Source organism: Somniosus microcephalus, unplaced genomic scaffold (assembly GCF_052327205.1).
Source record: "Somniosus microcephalus isolate GS21.2 unplaced genomic scaffold, FLI_Smic_1.0 unresolved_chr4, whole genome shotgun sequence".
Taxonomy (NCBI): Eukaryota; Metazoa; Chordata; class Chondrichthyes; order Squaliformes; family Somniosidae; genus Somniosus; species Somniosus microcephalus.
This window is the reverse complement of record NW_028225182.1, coordinates 8,721,067-8,734,961: the sequence shown is the minus strand read 5'-3', so window position 1 is coordinate 8,734,961 and position 13,895 is coordinate 8,721,067. Positions and strand designations below refer to the sequence as shown.

Genomic DNA, 13,895 nt, shown 5'->3' with positions numbered 1-13,895 from the left:
AGTTGGGATGTGATATACCTATCAATTCGTCCAATAAAAAGCGACGAGTTAGGAACGTAACTAAAGGTTTTTATTGACTAAAGAACAGAGCCCACCCTCGTGGGTGATCGGGTCCAACAAGGAGGAATACCAGCCAGTCGACTACCTTTATACCTGGGCAGGTAGGTGGAGCCATGGGCGGAGTCGGAGGTTGTCAGCCCAGGTATAACAGCGCGACAAGAGGCGACCTCGTATCGTGATACAACAGTGATAACGGTGATAACAATACAACAGTGATAACTATAGTGTAACGATAAAAGTGGTTTACCACATTCACCCCTTGTTTAGATTTGAGTCCGGCGGGGTGAAGTGTACTACCAGTTCTGGTATGTCAGTCTGTCCGGAGGCCTCGTAAGCCTCTCCGATCGTCGCAGCGGCGGTGCTGCATTATCCGGTGTTAGTGCTGGTGTCTGCGTGGTCGGCGAAGGCTCGTGGGGTTCCGGCATGCCGTCTACCTGGGCTGGAATTGGGGGGGTGGTGGGGGGGGGTAAAGGTGGTGTCTCTGGAGTGCCCGAGGGTGCGAGGTCTCGTAAGGAGACAGTGTCCTTCCGCCCGTCTGGGTAAGCCACGTAGGCGTACTGGGGGTTGGCGTGCAGGAGGTTCACCCTCTCGACCAGGGGGTCTGTTTTATGGGCCCTCACGTGCTTTCGCAGCAAGACGGGCCCCGGAGAGGTCAGCCAGGTTGGTAGAGTGGTTCCCGTAGTCGACTTCCTGGGGAAAACAAACATTCGTTCATGGGGGGTGGCGTTAACGGCAGTGCAAAGTAGTGACCGGATGGAGTGCAGCGCTGTCGGGAGGACTTCCTGCCAGCGGGAGGTTGGGAGGCCCTTAGACTTTAAGGCTAAGAGGACGGCCTTCCATACCGTCGCGTTCTCTCTTTCCACCTGGCCGTTCCCTCGGGGGTTGTAGCTGGTGGTCCTACTTGCTGCAATACCTCTCGCTAGTAGGAACTGACGGAGTTCCTCGCTCATGAAAGAGGAGCCCCGGTCACTATGTATATAGTTTGGGAACCCGAACAAGGCGAAGAGGTCGTTCAGGCATTTAATGACCGTGGTACTGGTCATGTCTGGGCAGGGGAAGGCAAAGGGGAAACGGGAGTACTCATCAACAATGTTGAGGAAGTACACGTTACGGTCAGAGGACGGGAGGGGCCCCTTAAAGTCGATGCTCAGGCGCTCGAAGGGGCGGGTGGCCTTGATCAGGCTTGCTCTGTCCGGCCTAAAGAAGTGCGGTTTGCACTCGGCACAGGTCTGGCAGTTCCTGGTTATGGTCCTGACCTCCTCGATGGAGTAGGGCAGGTTGCGGGCCTTAATGAAGTGGTAAAGTCTGGTGACCCCGGGGTGGCAGAGGTCGTTGTGGAGGGTCTGAAGTCTATCACTTTGCGCGCTGGTGCATGTAATTCGTGACAGAGCATCGGGGGGTTCGTTCAGCTTACCTGGCCGGTACAAGATATCATAATCGTAGGTGGAGAGCTCGATTCTCCACCTCAAGATCTTGTCATTCTTGATTTTGCCCCTCAGCTTGTTATTAAACATAAAAGTGACCGAACGTTGGTCGGTAAGGAGGGTAAATCGTTTGCCTGCCAGGTAGTGCCTCCAGCGTCGTACCGCCTCCACAATCGCCTGGGCCTCCTTCTCGACCGACGAGTGTCGGATCTCAGGGCCCTGTAGGGTCCTTGAGAAGAAGGCCACCGGTCTCCCCTCCTGGTTAAGGGTGGCGGCTAGGGCGAAGTCGGATGCATCGCTCTCGACTTGGAAGGGGATGGACTCATCCACTGCGTGCATAGTGGCCTTGGCAATGTCTCCCTTAATGAGGGAGAAGGCTGCGCACGCTTCCTCCGTAAGGGGGAAGGATGTGGACTTCATGAGGGGTCTGGCTTTGTCCGCATAATTGGGCACCCATTGGGCATAGTAGGCGAAGAGCCCCAGGGTTCTCTTAAGTGCCTTAGGGCAGTGGGGGAGGGGTAGCTCCATGAGGGGGCGCATTCTTTCGGGGTCGGGGCCGATGAGTCCGTTCTCTACTACACAGCCAAGGATGGCAAGGTGCGAGGTGTTAAACACACATTTCTCCTTATTGCAGGTGAGGTTCAGCCGTTGGGCTGTACGGAGGAATTTCTCCAGATTCACGTCGTGGTCCTGCCGGTCGCGGCCGCAGATGGTGACGTTATCTAGGTAGGGGAATGTGGCCTGCAGTCCGTTCTGGTCAACCATCCGGTCCATCTCCCTTTGGAAGACCAAGACCCCGTTGGTGACACCGAAGGGGACCCTAAGGAAGTGGTATAGGCGCCCATTCGCCTCGAAAGCGGTGTACTGGCGGTCCTCGGGGTGGATAGGGAGTTGGTGGTAGGCCGACTTAAGGTCGATGGTCGAGAATACGCGGTATTGTGCAATCTGATTGACCATGTCAGATATGCGGGGAAGGGGGTATGCGTCCAGCTTGGTGTATCTGTTTATGGTCTGGCTGTAGTCGCTGACCAGGCGATTTTTATCGCCGGTCTTAACGACCACGACCTGGGCACGCCAGGGGCTGTTGCTCCCCTCGATGATGCCCTCCTTCAGGAGACGCTGCACCTCAGAGCTAATGAAAGCTCTGTCCCCAGCGCTGTACCGCCTGCTCTTGGTAGCGACGGGTTTGCAGTCGGGGGTGAGGTTAGCGAACAGGGAAGGTGGCGGCACCTTGAGGGTGGATAGGCTGCAGGTGTTACGCGGTGGGCGGTTTAACCTTCGCTGGTTGTCGACTGTGAGTGGGGGGAGGGGTCCACCGTATGCTAGGGTTACACTTTGGAGGTGGGATTGGAAGTCCAGCCCTAGTAGGACGGCAGTGCAGAGCTGGGGGAGGACGAGGAGTTTAAAGTTTTTATACTCTGTACCCTTAACCGACAAGGTCACAGCACAGTAGCCGCTAATGTCCGTGGCGTGGGACCTCGATGCCATCGAGATTCGGTTGCGCGTTGGCAGGACAGGGAGGGAGTAGTGGCTCACCGTGTCTGGGTGGATGAAGCTCTCCGTGCTTCCGCTGTCGAACAGGCAGGTCGTGGCGTGGCCGTTTACTTTGATGTCCATCATCGACTTGGACAGGTGGTGTGGGCGGGCTTGATCCAGAGTGACGGAGGCTAGCGTGTAGGTAAGCGAGTCGTTGTCGTCTGCGGGCGAGGCGGTCGTCGGGTCCGGGGGCCCGGTGGCAGTCGGGCGTGGTGGGTAAAATGGCGTCTCCCACGAGGTAGGACAAAATGGCGGAGAAGATGGCTGCCCCCATAACTCACATGAGGCACTATTGGGGTCGGTTGCCTTGATCAAAGATGGCCACCCCCATGACTCACGTGTGGGGATACTGGCCTCAGTTGCCGTGAAAGAAGATGGCCGCCCCCACAGTTCGCATGAGGCACTGCTGGCCTCTGAAGATCCGCTCCTGCAGGCCTTAGAGAAGTGGCCTTTCTTCCTGCAGGTTGCGCAGGTAGAGTTCCTGGCTGGGCAGCGCGACCTCGGGTGCTTCTCCTGGCCGCAAAAGAAGCAGCCGGCGGCCCAATCGCGGGTGCCCGATGTCGGAGCCGGTACCGGGGGTGGCGGGCCCGGTCGGGTCCGGGACGCCGACGCTGAGGTAGGTCCCGGGGGCGGCGCTGCGAAGGGTATTGCGGTAGGGGTCGGGCCCGAGTCCCAGGGTCGCGAGCAGTACCTGGAAAACGCCTCCTGGTCCTGATGGGCCACCTCCAGGGAGAGAGCGAGGGCTTCAGCTTTGTCCAGGTCGAGGTCTTTAGCTTCAAGCAGTCTTTGCCGTGAGTAGTCGGACCGTAGGCCTTTCACAAAGGCATCGCGGATATTATCTTCCGTATTTTCAACAGCCGTCACCGCTTTAAAGTCACAGTTCCTGCCGAGTGCTCTTAGCGCCCGTAAAAATTCAGCTACAGACTCTCCTGGCTGTTGCGGGCGGGATCTTAGGTGCCTGGTGTACATGTAATTTACCGGGCTGCGGTACTGCTGTTTCAGTAGGTTGATAGCGGCCTCGTACGTAGTCGTGTCCTGGATGAGTGCGTATACTCTCGGGCTCGCTTGGGCGTTCAGAAGTCTTAGTTTGGATCTCTGCGGGGCGCCGGATTCTTCCAGGTAGGATTCGAAGCAGTCCAGCCAGTGTTTGAAGTTGAGGGCTGCGTTTGCTGCCTGTGGGTTTAGATCCAGGTACGGTGGTTTGAGGGCTTGCAGCCAAGCCGGCTGGTGTGGCTGTGCTTCTGGGAGGGCTTCTGGCTGGCCAGTAGTAGACATCTTTAAAATTTAGTCAATAAAATTGATATACCTATCAATTCGTCCAATAAAAAGCGACGAGTTAGGAACGTAACTAAAGGTTTTTATTGACTAAATAACAGAGCCCACCCTCGTGGGTGATCGGGTCCAACAAGGAGGAATACCAGCCAGTCGACTACCTTTATACCTGGGCAGGTAGGTGGAGCCATGGGCGGAGTTGGAGGTGGTCAGCCCAGGTATAACAGCGCGACAAGAGGCGACCTCGTATCGTGATACAACAGTGATAACGGTGATAACAATACAACAGTGATAACTATAGTGTAACGATAAAAGTGGTTTACCACAGGATGTACTTTAGAGAAACCTTTATTTAATATATTAAAACAGTGAAACCAGTTATTGAGAATGTCGAGGAGACCAGGCATGAGCTGAAGTAAGCGGTGGAGTTTTATTAACACAACACAGGGACAACAACAATAACTTGTATTTATATAGCAGCTTTAATGAAATGAACCGACACAAGGCAATTAACAGACAAAATCTGACACTGAGCCACGTAGAGATTTTATCAGAGATGGCCCAAAACTCGGGGAATCTGGTAGGTTTTAAAAAGCGTTTAATGGAGGAGGATGGAGAGGTAGAGCAGCGAAGAGGTTTAGGGAGGGAATACCAGAGTTTAGTGTCTTGGCAGCTGAAGTTATGGCAACAATGCAAAGCAACGAAAATCGAGGATGTGCAACAGGTCAGAGGAGTGGAGAAATCTCGGAGGGTTGTAGGGACACATTTACAGAGTGTGACTCCTCACTGGGAGAGACACACTGTACACAGGGACACTTGTTACAGAGTCCGACTCCTCACTGGGAGAGACACGCTGTACACAGGGACACTTGTTACAGAGTGTGACTCCTCACTGGGAGAGACACGCTGTACACAGGGACACTTGTTACAGAGTCCGACTCCTCACTGGGAGAGACACACTGTACATGGGACACTTGTTACAGAGTCCGACTCCTCACTGGGAGAGACACACTGTACACAGGGACACTTGTTACAGAGTCCGACTCCTCACTGGGAGAGACACACACTGTACACAGGGACACTTGTTACAGAGTCCGACTCCTCACTGGGAGAGACACACTGTACACAGGGACACTTGTTACAGAGTGTGACTCCTCACTGGGAGAGACACACTGTACACAGGGACACTTGTTACAGAGTCCGACTCCTCACTGGGAGAGACACACTGTACACAGGGACACTTGTTACAGAGTCCGACTCCTCACTGGGAGAGACACACTGTACACAGGGACACATTTACAGAGTGTGACTCCTCACTGGGAGAGACACACTGTACACAGGGACACTTGTTACAGAGTCCGACTCCTCACTGGGAGAGACACACACTGTACACAGGGACACTTGTTACCGAGTCCGACTCCTCACTGGGAGAGACACACTGTACACAGGGACACTTGTTACAGAGTCCGACTCCTCACTGGGAGAGACACACACTGTACACAGGGACACTTGTTACCGAGTCCGACTCCTCACTGGGTGAGACACACACTGTACACAGGGACACTTGTTACAGAGTCCGACTCCTCACTGGGAGAGACACACTGTACACAGGGACACTTGTTACAGAGTCTGACTCCTCACTGGGAGAGACACACACTGTACACAGGGACACTTGTTACAGAGTCTGACTCCTCACTGGGAGAGACACACTGTACACAGGGACACTTGTTACAGAGTCCGACTCCTCACTGGGAGACACACACTGTACACAGGGACACTTGTTACAGAGTGTGACTCCTCACTGGGAGAGACACACTGTACACAGGGACACTTGTTACACAGTCTGACTCCTCACTGGGAGATACACACACTGTACACAGGGACACTTGTTACACAGTCTGACTCCTCACTGGGAGAGACACACTGTACACAGGGACACTTGTTACAGAGTGTGACTCCTCACTGGGAGAGACACACACTGTACACAGGGACACTTGTTACAGAGTCCGACTCCTCACTGGGAGAGACACACTGTACACAGGGACACTTGTTACAGAGTGTGACTCCTCACTGGGAGAGACACACTGTACACAGGGACAGTTGTTAGAGGCTGACTCCACACTGGGAGAGACACACTGTACACAGGGACACTTGTTACAGAGTGTGACTCCTCACTGGGAGAGACACACTGTACACAGGGACAGTTGTTAGAGGCTGACTCCTCACTGGGAGAGACACACTGTACACAGGGACACTTGTTACACAGTCTGACTCCTCACTGGGAGATACACACACTGTACACAGGGACACTTGTTACACAGTCTGACTCCTCACTGGGAGAGACACACTGTACACAGGGACACTTGTTACAGAGTGTGACTCCTCACTGGGAGAGACACACACTGTACACAGGGACACTTGTTACAGAGTCCGACTCCTCACTGGGAGAGACACACTGTACACAGGGACACTTGTTACAGAGTGTGACTCCTCACTGGGAGAGACACACTGTACACAGGGACAGTTGTTAGAGGCTGACTCCACACTGGGAGAGACACACTGTACACAGGGACACTTGTTACAGAGTGTGACTCCTCACTGGGAGAGACACACTGTACACAGGGACAGTTGTTAGAGGCTGACTCCTCACTGGGAGAGACACACTGTACACAGGGACACTTGTTACAGAGTGTGACTCCTCACTGGGGGAGACACACACTGTGCACAGGGACACTTGTTACACAGTCTGACTCCTCACTGGGAGAGACACACACTGTGCACAGGGACAGTTGTTACAGAGTCTGACCCCTCACTGGGAGAGACACACACTGTACACAGGGACACTTGTTACAGAGTCTGACTCCACACTGGGAGAGACACACTGTACACAGGGACACTTGTTACAGTGTCCGACACCTCACTGGGATATTAACTGGGATAGTCAGAGTGCAAAAGGCTTAGAGGGTGCAGAATTCTTAAAGTGCATCCAGGAGAGCTTTTTGAGCCAGCATGTAGAAAGGTCTACAAGAGAGGGGACGGTACTGGACCTAATTCTAGGGAATGTGGCCGGGCAAGTGGTAGATGTGTTAGTAGGTGAGCACTTTGGTGACAGTGACCATGATTCGGTGAGATTTAAGGTAGTCATGGAAAAGGACAAGGATGGACCGGAAATAAAGGTTCTAAATTGGGGGAAGGCTGATTTTAATATGATGAGGCAGGATCTGGCCAATGTGGACTGGGATCAGCTACTTGAAGGAAAATCCACATCGGAGCAACGGGAGTCTTTCAGAAAGGAAATTGAGAGAGTACAATGGCAACATGTTCCCGTAAAGGTCAAGGGTGGGACCAACAAGCCCAGGGAACCTTGGATGTCAAGGGATATACAAGAATGGATGAGGAAAAAAAGGGGGGCTTTTTGCAGATACAAAGGACTAAAGACAGAGGAAGCCCTAGAGGAGTATAAAAAGTGCAGGGGGATATTTGAAAAATAAATTAGGAGAGCGAGGAGGGGCCATGAAATAACACTGGTGAGCAAAATAAAGGAAAATCCTAAGGTGTTTTATAAGTATATTAAGGGCAAGAGGATAACTAGGGAAAGAGTAGGGCCCATTAGGGACCAAAGTGGCAAGCTGTGTGTAGAGCCAGAAGATGTAGGTGGGGTTTTAAATGAATTTTTTGCATCTGTGTTCACTATGGAGAAGGATGATGTGGACATAGAAATCAGGCAGGGGGACTGTGATATACTTGAACATATTAGCATTGAGAGGGAGGCGGTACTAGCGGTTTTAGCAGGCTTAAAAGTGGATAAATCCCCAGGCCTGGACGAGATGTATCCCAGGCTACTATGTGAGGCAAAGGAGGAGATTGCAGGGGCTCTGACACAAATTTTCAGAACCTCTCTGGCCACAGGGGATGTGCCAGAGGACTGGCGAACAGCTAACGTAGTACCATTATTCAAGAATGGCAGTAGGGATAAACCAGGGAATTAGGCCAGTGAGCCTAACATCAGTGGTAGGGAAATTATTGCAAAAAATTCTGAGGAACAGAATTAGTCTCCACTTGGAGAGGCAAGAATTAATTAGGGATAGCCAGCATGGCTTTGTCAAGGGAAGATCATGTCTGACCTATTTGCTTGAATTTTTCGAGGTGGTGACGAGGTGTGTGGATGAGGGTAGTGCAGTGGATGCAGTTTACATCGATTTCGGTAAGGCTTTTGATAAAGTCCCGCATAGGAGACTGGTCAGGAAGGTAGAGCCCATGGGATCCAGGGTGCCTTGGCACATTGGATCCAAAACTGGCTTAGTGGCAGAAGGCAGAGGGTGATGGTGGAAGGTTGTTTTTCTGACAGGAAGCCTGTGTCCAGTGGGGTACCGCAGGGATCGGTGCTGGGTCCCTTGCTGTTTGTGGTCTACATTAATGATTTGGATGTGAATGTAAAAGGTATGATCAGCAAGTTCGCAGATGACACTAAAATTGGTGGGGTGGTAAATAGCGAGGAGGGAAGCCTCAGGCTACAGGACAATATAGATGGGTTGGTCAGATGGGCGGAACAGTGGCAAATGGAATTTAACCCTGAAAAGTGTGAGGTGATGCATTTTGGATGGACTAACAAGGCAAAGGAATACACAATGAATGGTAAGACCCTAGGAAAGACAAAGGATCAGAGGGACCTTGGTGTGCATGTACATAGATCCCTCAAGGCAGCAGAACAGGTGGATAAGGTGGTTAAAAAGGCATATGGGATACTTATATTCTATGCCTCGGCTAATGAAGGCAAGAGCAGGGAGGTTATGATGGAGCTGTACAAAACGCTGGTAAGGCCACAGCTGGAGAACTGTGTGCAGTTCTGGTCGCCACACTATAGGAAGGATGTGATTGCTTTGGCGAGGGTGCAGAGGAGATGTACCAGGATGTTACCTGGGCTGGAGTGCTTCAGCTATGAAGAAAGACTGGACAGGCTGGGGTTGATTTCCTTGGAGCAGAGAAGGCTGAGGGGGGACCTGATTGAGGTGTACAAAATTATGAGGGGCATAGATAGGGTAGATAGAAAGGAACTTTTCCCCTTAGTAGAGGGGTCAATAACAAGGGGGCATAGATTCAAGGTAAGGGGCAGGAGGTTTAGAGGGGATTTGAGGAAAAACTTTTTCACCCAGAGGGTGGTTGGAATCTGGAACTCACTGCCTGAAAGGGTGGTAGAGGCAGGGACCCTCACAACATTCAAGAAGCATTTGGATGAGCACTTGAAATGCCATAGCATACAAGGCTACGGACCAAATGCTGGAAAATGGGATTAGATTAGACAGGGCTTGATGGCCGGCGCGGACGCGATGGGCCTCTTTCTGTGCTGTATAACTCTATGACTCACTGGGGGAGACACACACTGTACACAGGGACACTTGTTACAGAGCCTGACTCCTCACTGGGAGAGATACACACTGTACACAGGGACACTTGTTACAGAGCCTGACTCCTCACTGGGGGAGACACACACTGTACACAGGGACACTTGTTACAGAGCCTGACTCCTCACTGGGAGAGATACACACTGTACACAGGGACACTTGTGACAGAGCCTGACTCCTCACTGGGAGAGATACACACTGTACACAGGGACACTTGTTACAGAGCCTGACTCCGCACTGGGAGAGACACACACTGTACACAGGGACACTGGTTACAGAGCCTGACTCCTCACTGGGAGAGATACACACTGTACACAGGGACACTTGTTACAGAGCCTGACTCCTCACTGGGAGAGACACACACTGTACACAGGGACACTTGTTACAGAGCCTGACTCCTCACTGGGAGAGATACACACTGTACACAGGGACACTTGTTACAGAGCCTCACTCCTCACTGGGAGAGACACCCAGGAACACTGAGTGGAATAGTCAGTGTCCCACTGCAGCCCAGACTGAGCCCCACCCTGGGCACTTCCTGTCTGTGCATTTGCCCAGTGCCCCATTGGGGAACATTCAGCCCTGGATATTCTGCAGAAGCAGTGCTGTGGGGCTGGCCGGCTGAGGCTCGTGACCCTGTGGCTGGGCCTCTGACCTCACAATGGGAGATGACGCGATCAGCTCGAGCTGGAAACCCGTAAATTAAATTAAAATCAAGTCATCGGCCAAAAATAGTCAAATGAGAGCAGTGACGTCATCAATTGAAATGTTCACACATCCACACTCAGTCCGGGTCTGGATCCCTGCAGCGACTCCAGCTGTTTCTTTCCGGTTGAACTGAACTGATTCCCCAACAGCCTGAAACAGATTAAAGATTAAACAGGAAATAAACAGATTGAACAACAGTGTAAATAACAGAGAGCCTGGGGTTAATTTTTCAATAATAATTATAGACAAATATTACTCAAAAATGTGACTGAATCCTATTAACATTAACACACTCACACGATCCGTTCCAGACTCCTGCAGGTCAGTATGATGCGGCAGAGAGCGGGGACAGATGGGTCTGTGAAGGAGTTTGCTACCAAGTTCAGAACCATCAGTGACCGGTTTGTACTGAGAGCGGAGAAGAGATCCTCGGCACAAGGATCTGTGAGACCGTTAATATACAGCCTGCGGATCAGAGAGAAATAACAGGAATCAGAGTAAATCCCCAGTGTTTATTAATAACACTATTACTGATTCTAATGTACAGTGTCACAGACATCCAGTTATTATAAACACAATCTCACACTGTCTGGTACTTACTCCAGTTTCTGTATTTTACAGTCCGGGTTCCTCAGAGCCACAGAAAGTAGTTTCACTCCTGAATTTCCCAGTTTATTATTACCCAGGTTCAGATCCATCAATGACCGGTTTGTACTGAGAGCGGAGGCGAGATCCCCGGCACAAGAATCTGTGAGACCGACAGCCCGTAGACTGAGATCAGAGAGAGAGAAATAACAGGAATCAGAGTAAATCCCCAGTGTTTATTAATAACACTATCACTGATATTCATAATAATGTACCGTGTCAGAAACCCAGTTATTATAAACACAATCTCACACTGTCCGGTACTTACCACAGTGTCTGTATTTTACAGTCCGGGTTCCTCAGAGCTGGAGACAGTCGTTTCACTCCTGAATCTCCCAGTTTATTATTACCCAGGTTCAGATCCATCAATGACCGATTTGTACTGAGAGCGGAGGCGAGATCCCCGGCACAAGAATCTGTGAGACCAACATCACTCAGCCTGGGGACCAGAGAGAGAGAAATAACAGGAATCAGAGTAAACTCTGTGGATTGACACTAACACTGTTACTGATACTAATAATAATGTTCAGTGTCAGACATCCAGTTATTATAAACACAATCTCACAGAGTCTGGTACTTACCACAGTGTCTGTATTTTACAGTCCGGGTTCCTCAGAGCCGCAGACAATAGTTTCACTCCTGAATCTCCCAGTTTATTGTAACTCAGTCTAAACACAAACACAGAGAGGGAAACAAACTGAATCAAAGCCCGGATCTGATATATTTTTCTCTCTTGGATATTACATTAATCACTGAAAGTATTTCAGGAAATTAATAAACCAGTTACCTCCCGCGATTTCGCTCCCTGGGCGGGATGGGTGCGGCCGGGGTCGGGTCGGGTGGGGGTGGGGCCGGGTCGCGGCCTCGCTCTGGAGAATTGGGGGAAGCGGGTTTGATGACCTCATTTGATGACTCACACATTGAGTTTGACCATTGTGATGTCAGTGTTCTACAGTATTGAGGTGCTACAAACACTGACAACATGAGTTTGACCATTGTGATGTCAGTGTTCTACAGTATTGAGGTGCTACAAACACTGACAACATCAGCACAGAGGAGCAGGGCTGCACCCAGGATCTCCCATAACTCCTTCTATATGCGTATGGAGGGAGCCACAGCATGCAAGGAGGTTCGCGTCACTTCCAAGGGGTGGAAAAGACAAACACAGCCTGGTTGCACATTGCACAGTGGGGCTCAAGCAGGAATGTTGTCAGGAGGACCAGCCTGCAGTGGCGCAAACATTTCAATGATCTCAGTAGATCACGAAACGTTACTGCAAAGGCATCCTCAACCTCATCCTGCTGTGCTACTCATCACATCCCCTTCACTCTGCCTTCCCTACCATACTCCTGCACATTCTTACTCACACCAACTTACCTTGAACCTCCACCCATCCCTCTGTCTATATTATCACATCCCCATCTCACTAGACAGCCATCACACTCACCCTCATCCTAGTCCAATTGAACCAACTAACAACACACAAGGGTAGGCAATTGTGTGTTTTAGCCAATGTTCATGTGATGTTTCTGTTAATGTTTTGTCAAACATTGAAATCTTTCTTTTCAACACTTTCCGTTCTTTGACAGATTTGTGTGCACCTTAGGAAATGGCTTAGTGAGTTTCATTGACTGGTGAGACATAACGTTGCCCCCGCAATGCTGATGAGTGTGACAGGAATGGTTTGGGCATTGATGGGATGCTTTGTGTTGTTGGTGTGGGCTGGTGTTAACCTGGCACATCATGTGGCATCCAGGGCATGCAGCGTTATGTGAAGTATATCTGACCATGTTGAGGCTATCTCTGGCGACCCGGTCAGCAATGTGATCGGGTGTTGATGCCATCTGTGCTGTGCAGAATCAGGAGTTATGGTGAAGGTTGGTGTTGGTGCTGCTGGTGTGCCTGGTCCTGCAGGTGTTGGGGCTGATCGTGGTGTGACTCTGAGGCCCAAGGTGAGACAGTATAAACCGTACACATTCTGATGTAATAGATGGCAGGTGAACTTGAGATTACAGAAGCAAACGGTCAAAGGTGAAAGAGGTTGATCCATTGAGGGGTCACTGGATAGAGGGTTTGCTCCAAACACTTGCAAACTGCATAAAGCTCAATCCGTCTTCCAAATGCAGGAAGCAACAGCTTCTGAGCTTGGAAAGTGAAGAGCTGTGAGATGGGAGCTTTTATAGCACATTTCCAGCTGTCAAGTAATGAAATGGTTCCATGGCCTTTCAACTCCCGCCCAGCTTACCTGACGTGATCCCCGAGCAGCGCAGACCACACGGGTGACCTGATAAACTCTGAAGGTGAGCTGAAAATAGTTGTTAATCCTTTGTTAGCAAGGTCATAATGACCTGAATTGCCTCCCCTGCCACTGCAGGTCAGGTCTGGGGGTGGGGGTGGGGGTGGGGGCGGGGGCATGGCGGCGGGTTGGCAGTGGGGTCCCGACCCGCTGGGAATAAATCCAGTTGCCCATCCTACCTGGCACCGATCACGCCCGCTGACCCCTGCGAAATTCACCACTATTCCTGTCACTGGGATTTAATCTCACTCTGTCCAACTTCCCATATATTCAGGGACTGTCCGTAAATGTATTAATTAAATAAAGTGCTGTCTGTGCGAAGCCTTTAAATGTCCCTCAGTCCGGTCTCATTCCCTGATGATCAGAATTAGCTCCTGGAGCTCAGTGACCGGCCTCGTCATGGTTGGAGCAACTTGTCTCATTTTTGCTGCTCCTTAAGTCCCGGACTTTATGGAAATGGGATGATTTTCCCAGAATTAAATGATAAAGCGGTGCTTCCCTGTAATTTATACTCTCTGCGTTATATTAATCTGTATAATATATCGGGGTGAG

At 51.0% G+C, this 13,895-nt stretch overlaps 1 protein-coding gene across 1 annotated transcript in view; it reads right to left on the bottom strand.

Moving 5' to 3' along the window:
- Positions 1-4,755: 4,755 nt before the first annotated feature.
- Positions 4,756-13,895, bottom strand: part of LOC147089340 (NACHT, LRR and PYD domains-containing protein 3-like) — a 79,215-nt gene continuing 70,075 nt past the window's right edge. The window contains exons 11-15 of the mRNA XM_085977183.1: positions 11,629-11,715; positions 11,316-11,486; positions 11,003-11,173; positions 10,700-10,867; positions 4,756-10,552 (exon numbers count right to left, since the gene is read on the bottom strand). Of these exons, the coding sequence (XP_085833309.1) occupies positions 10,465-10,552; positions 10,700-10,867; positions 11,003-11,173; positions 11,316-11,486; positions 11,629-11,715 (685 nt within the window). The 3' untranslated portion in view covers positions 4,756-10,464. The remainder of the gene's footprint in view (positions 10,553-10,699; positions 10,868-11,002; positions 11,174-11,315; positions 11,487-11,628; positions 11,716-13,895) is intronic.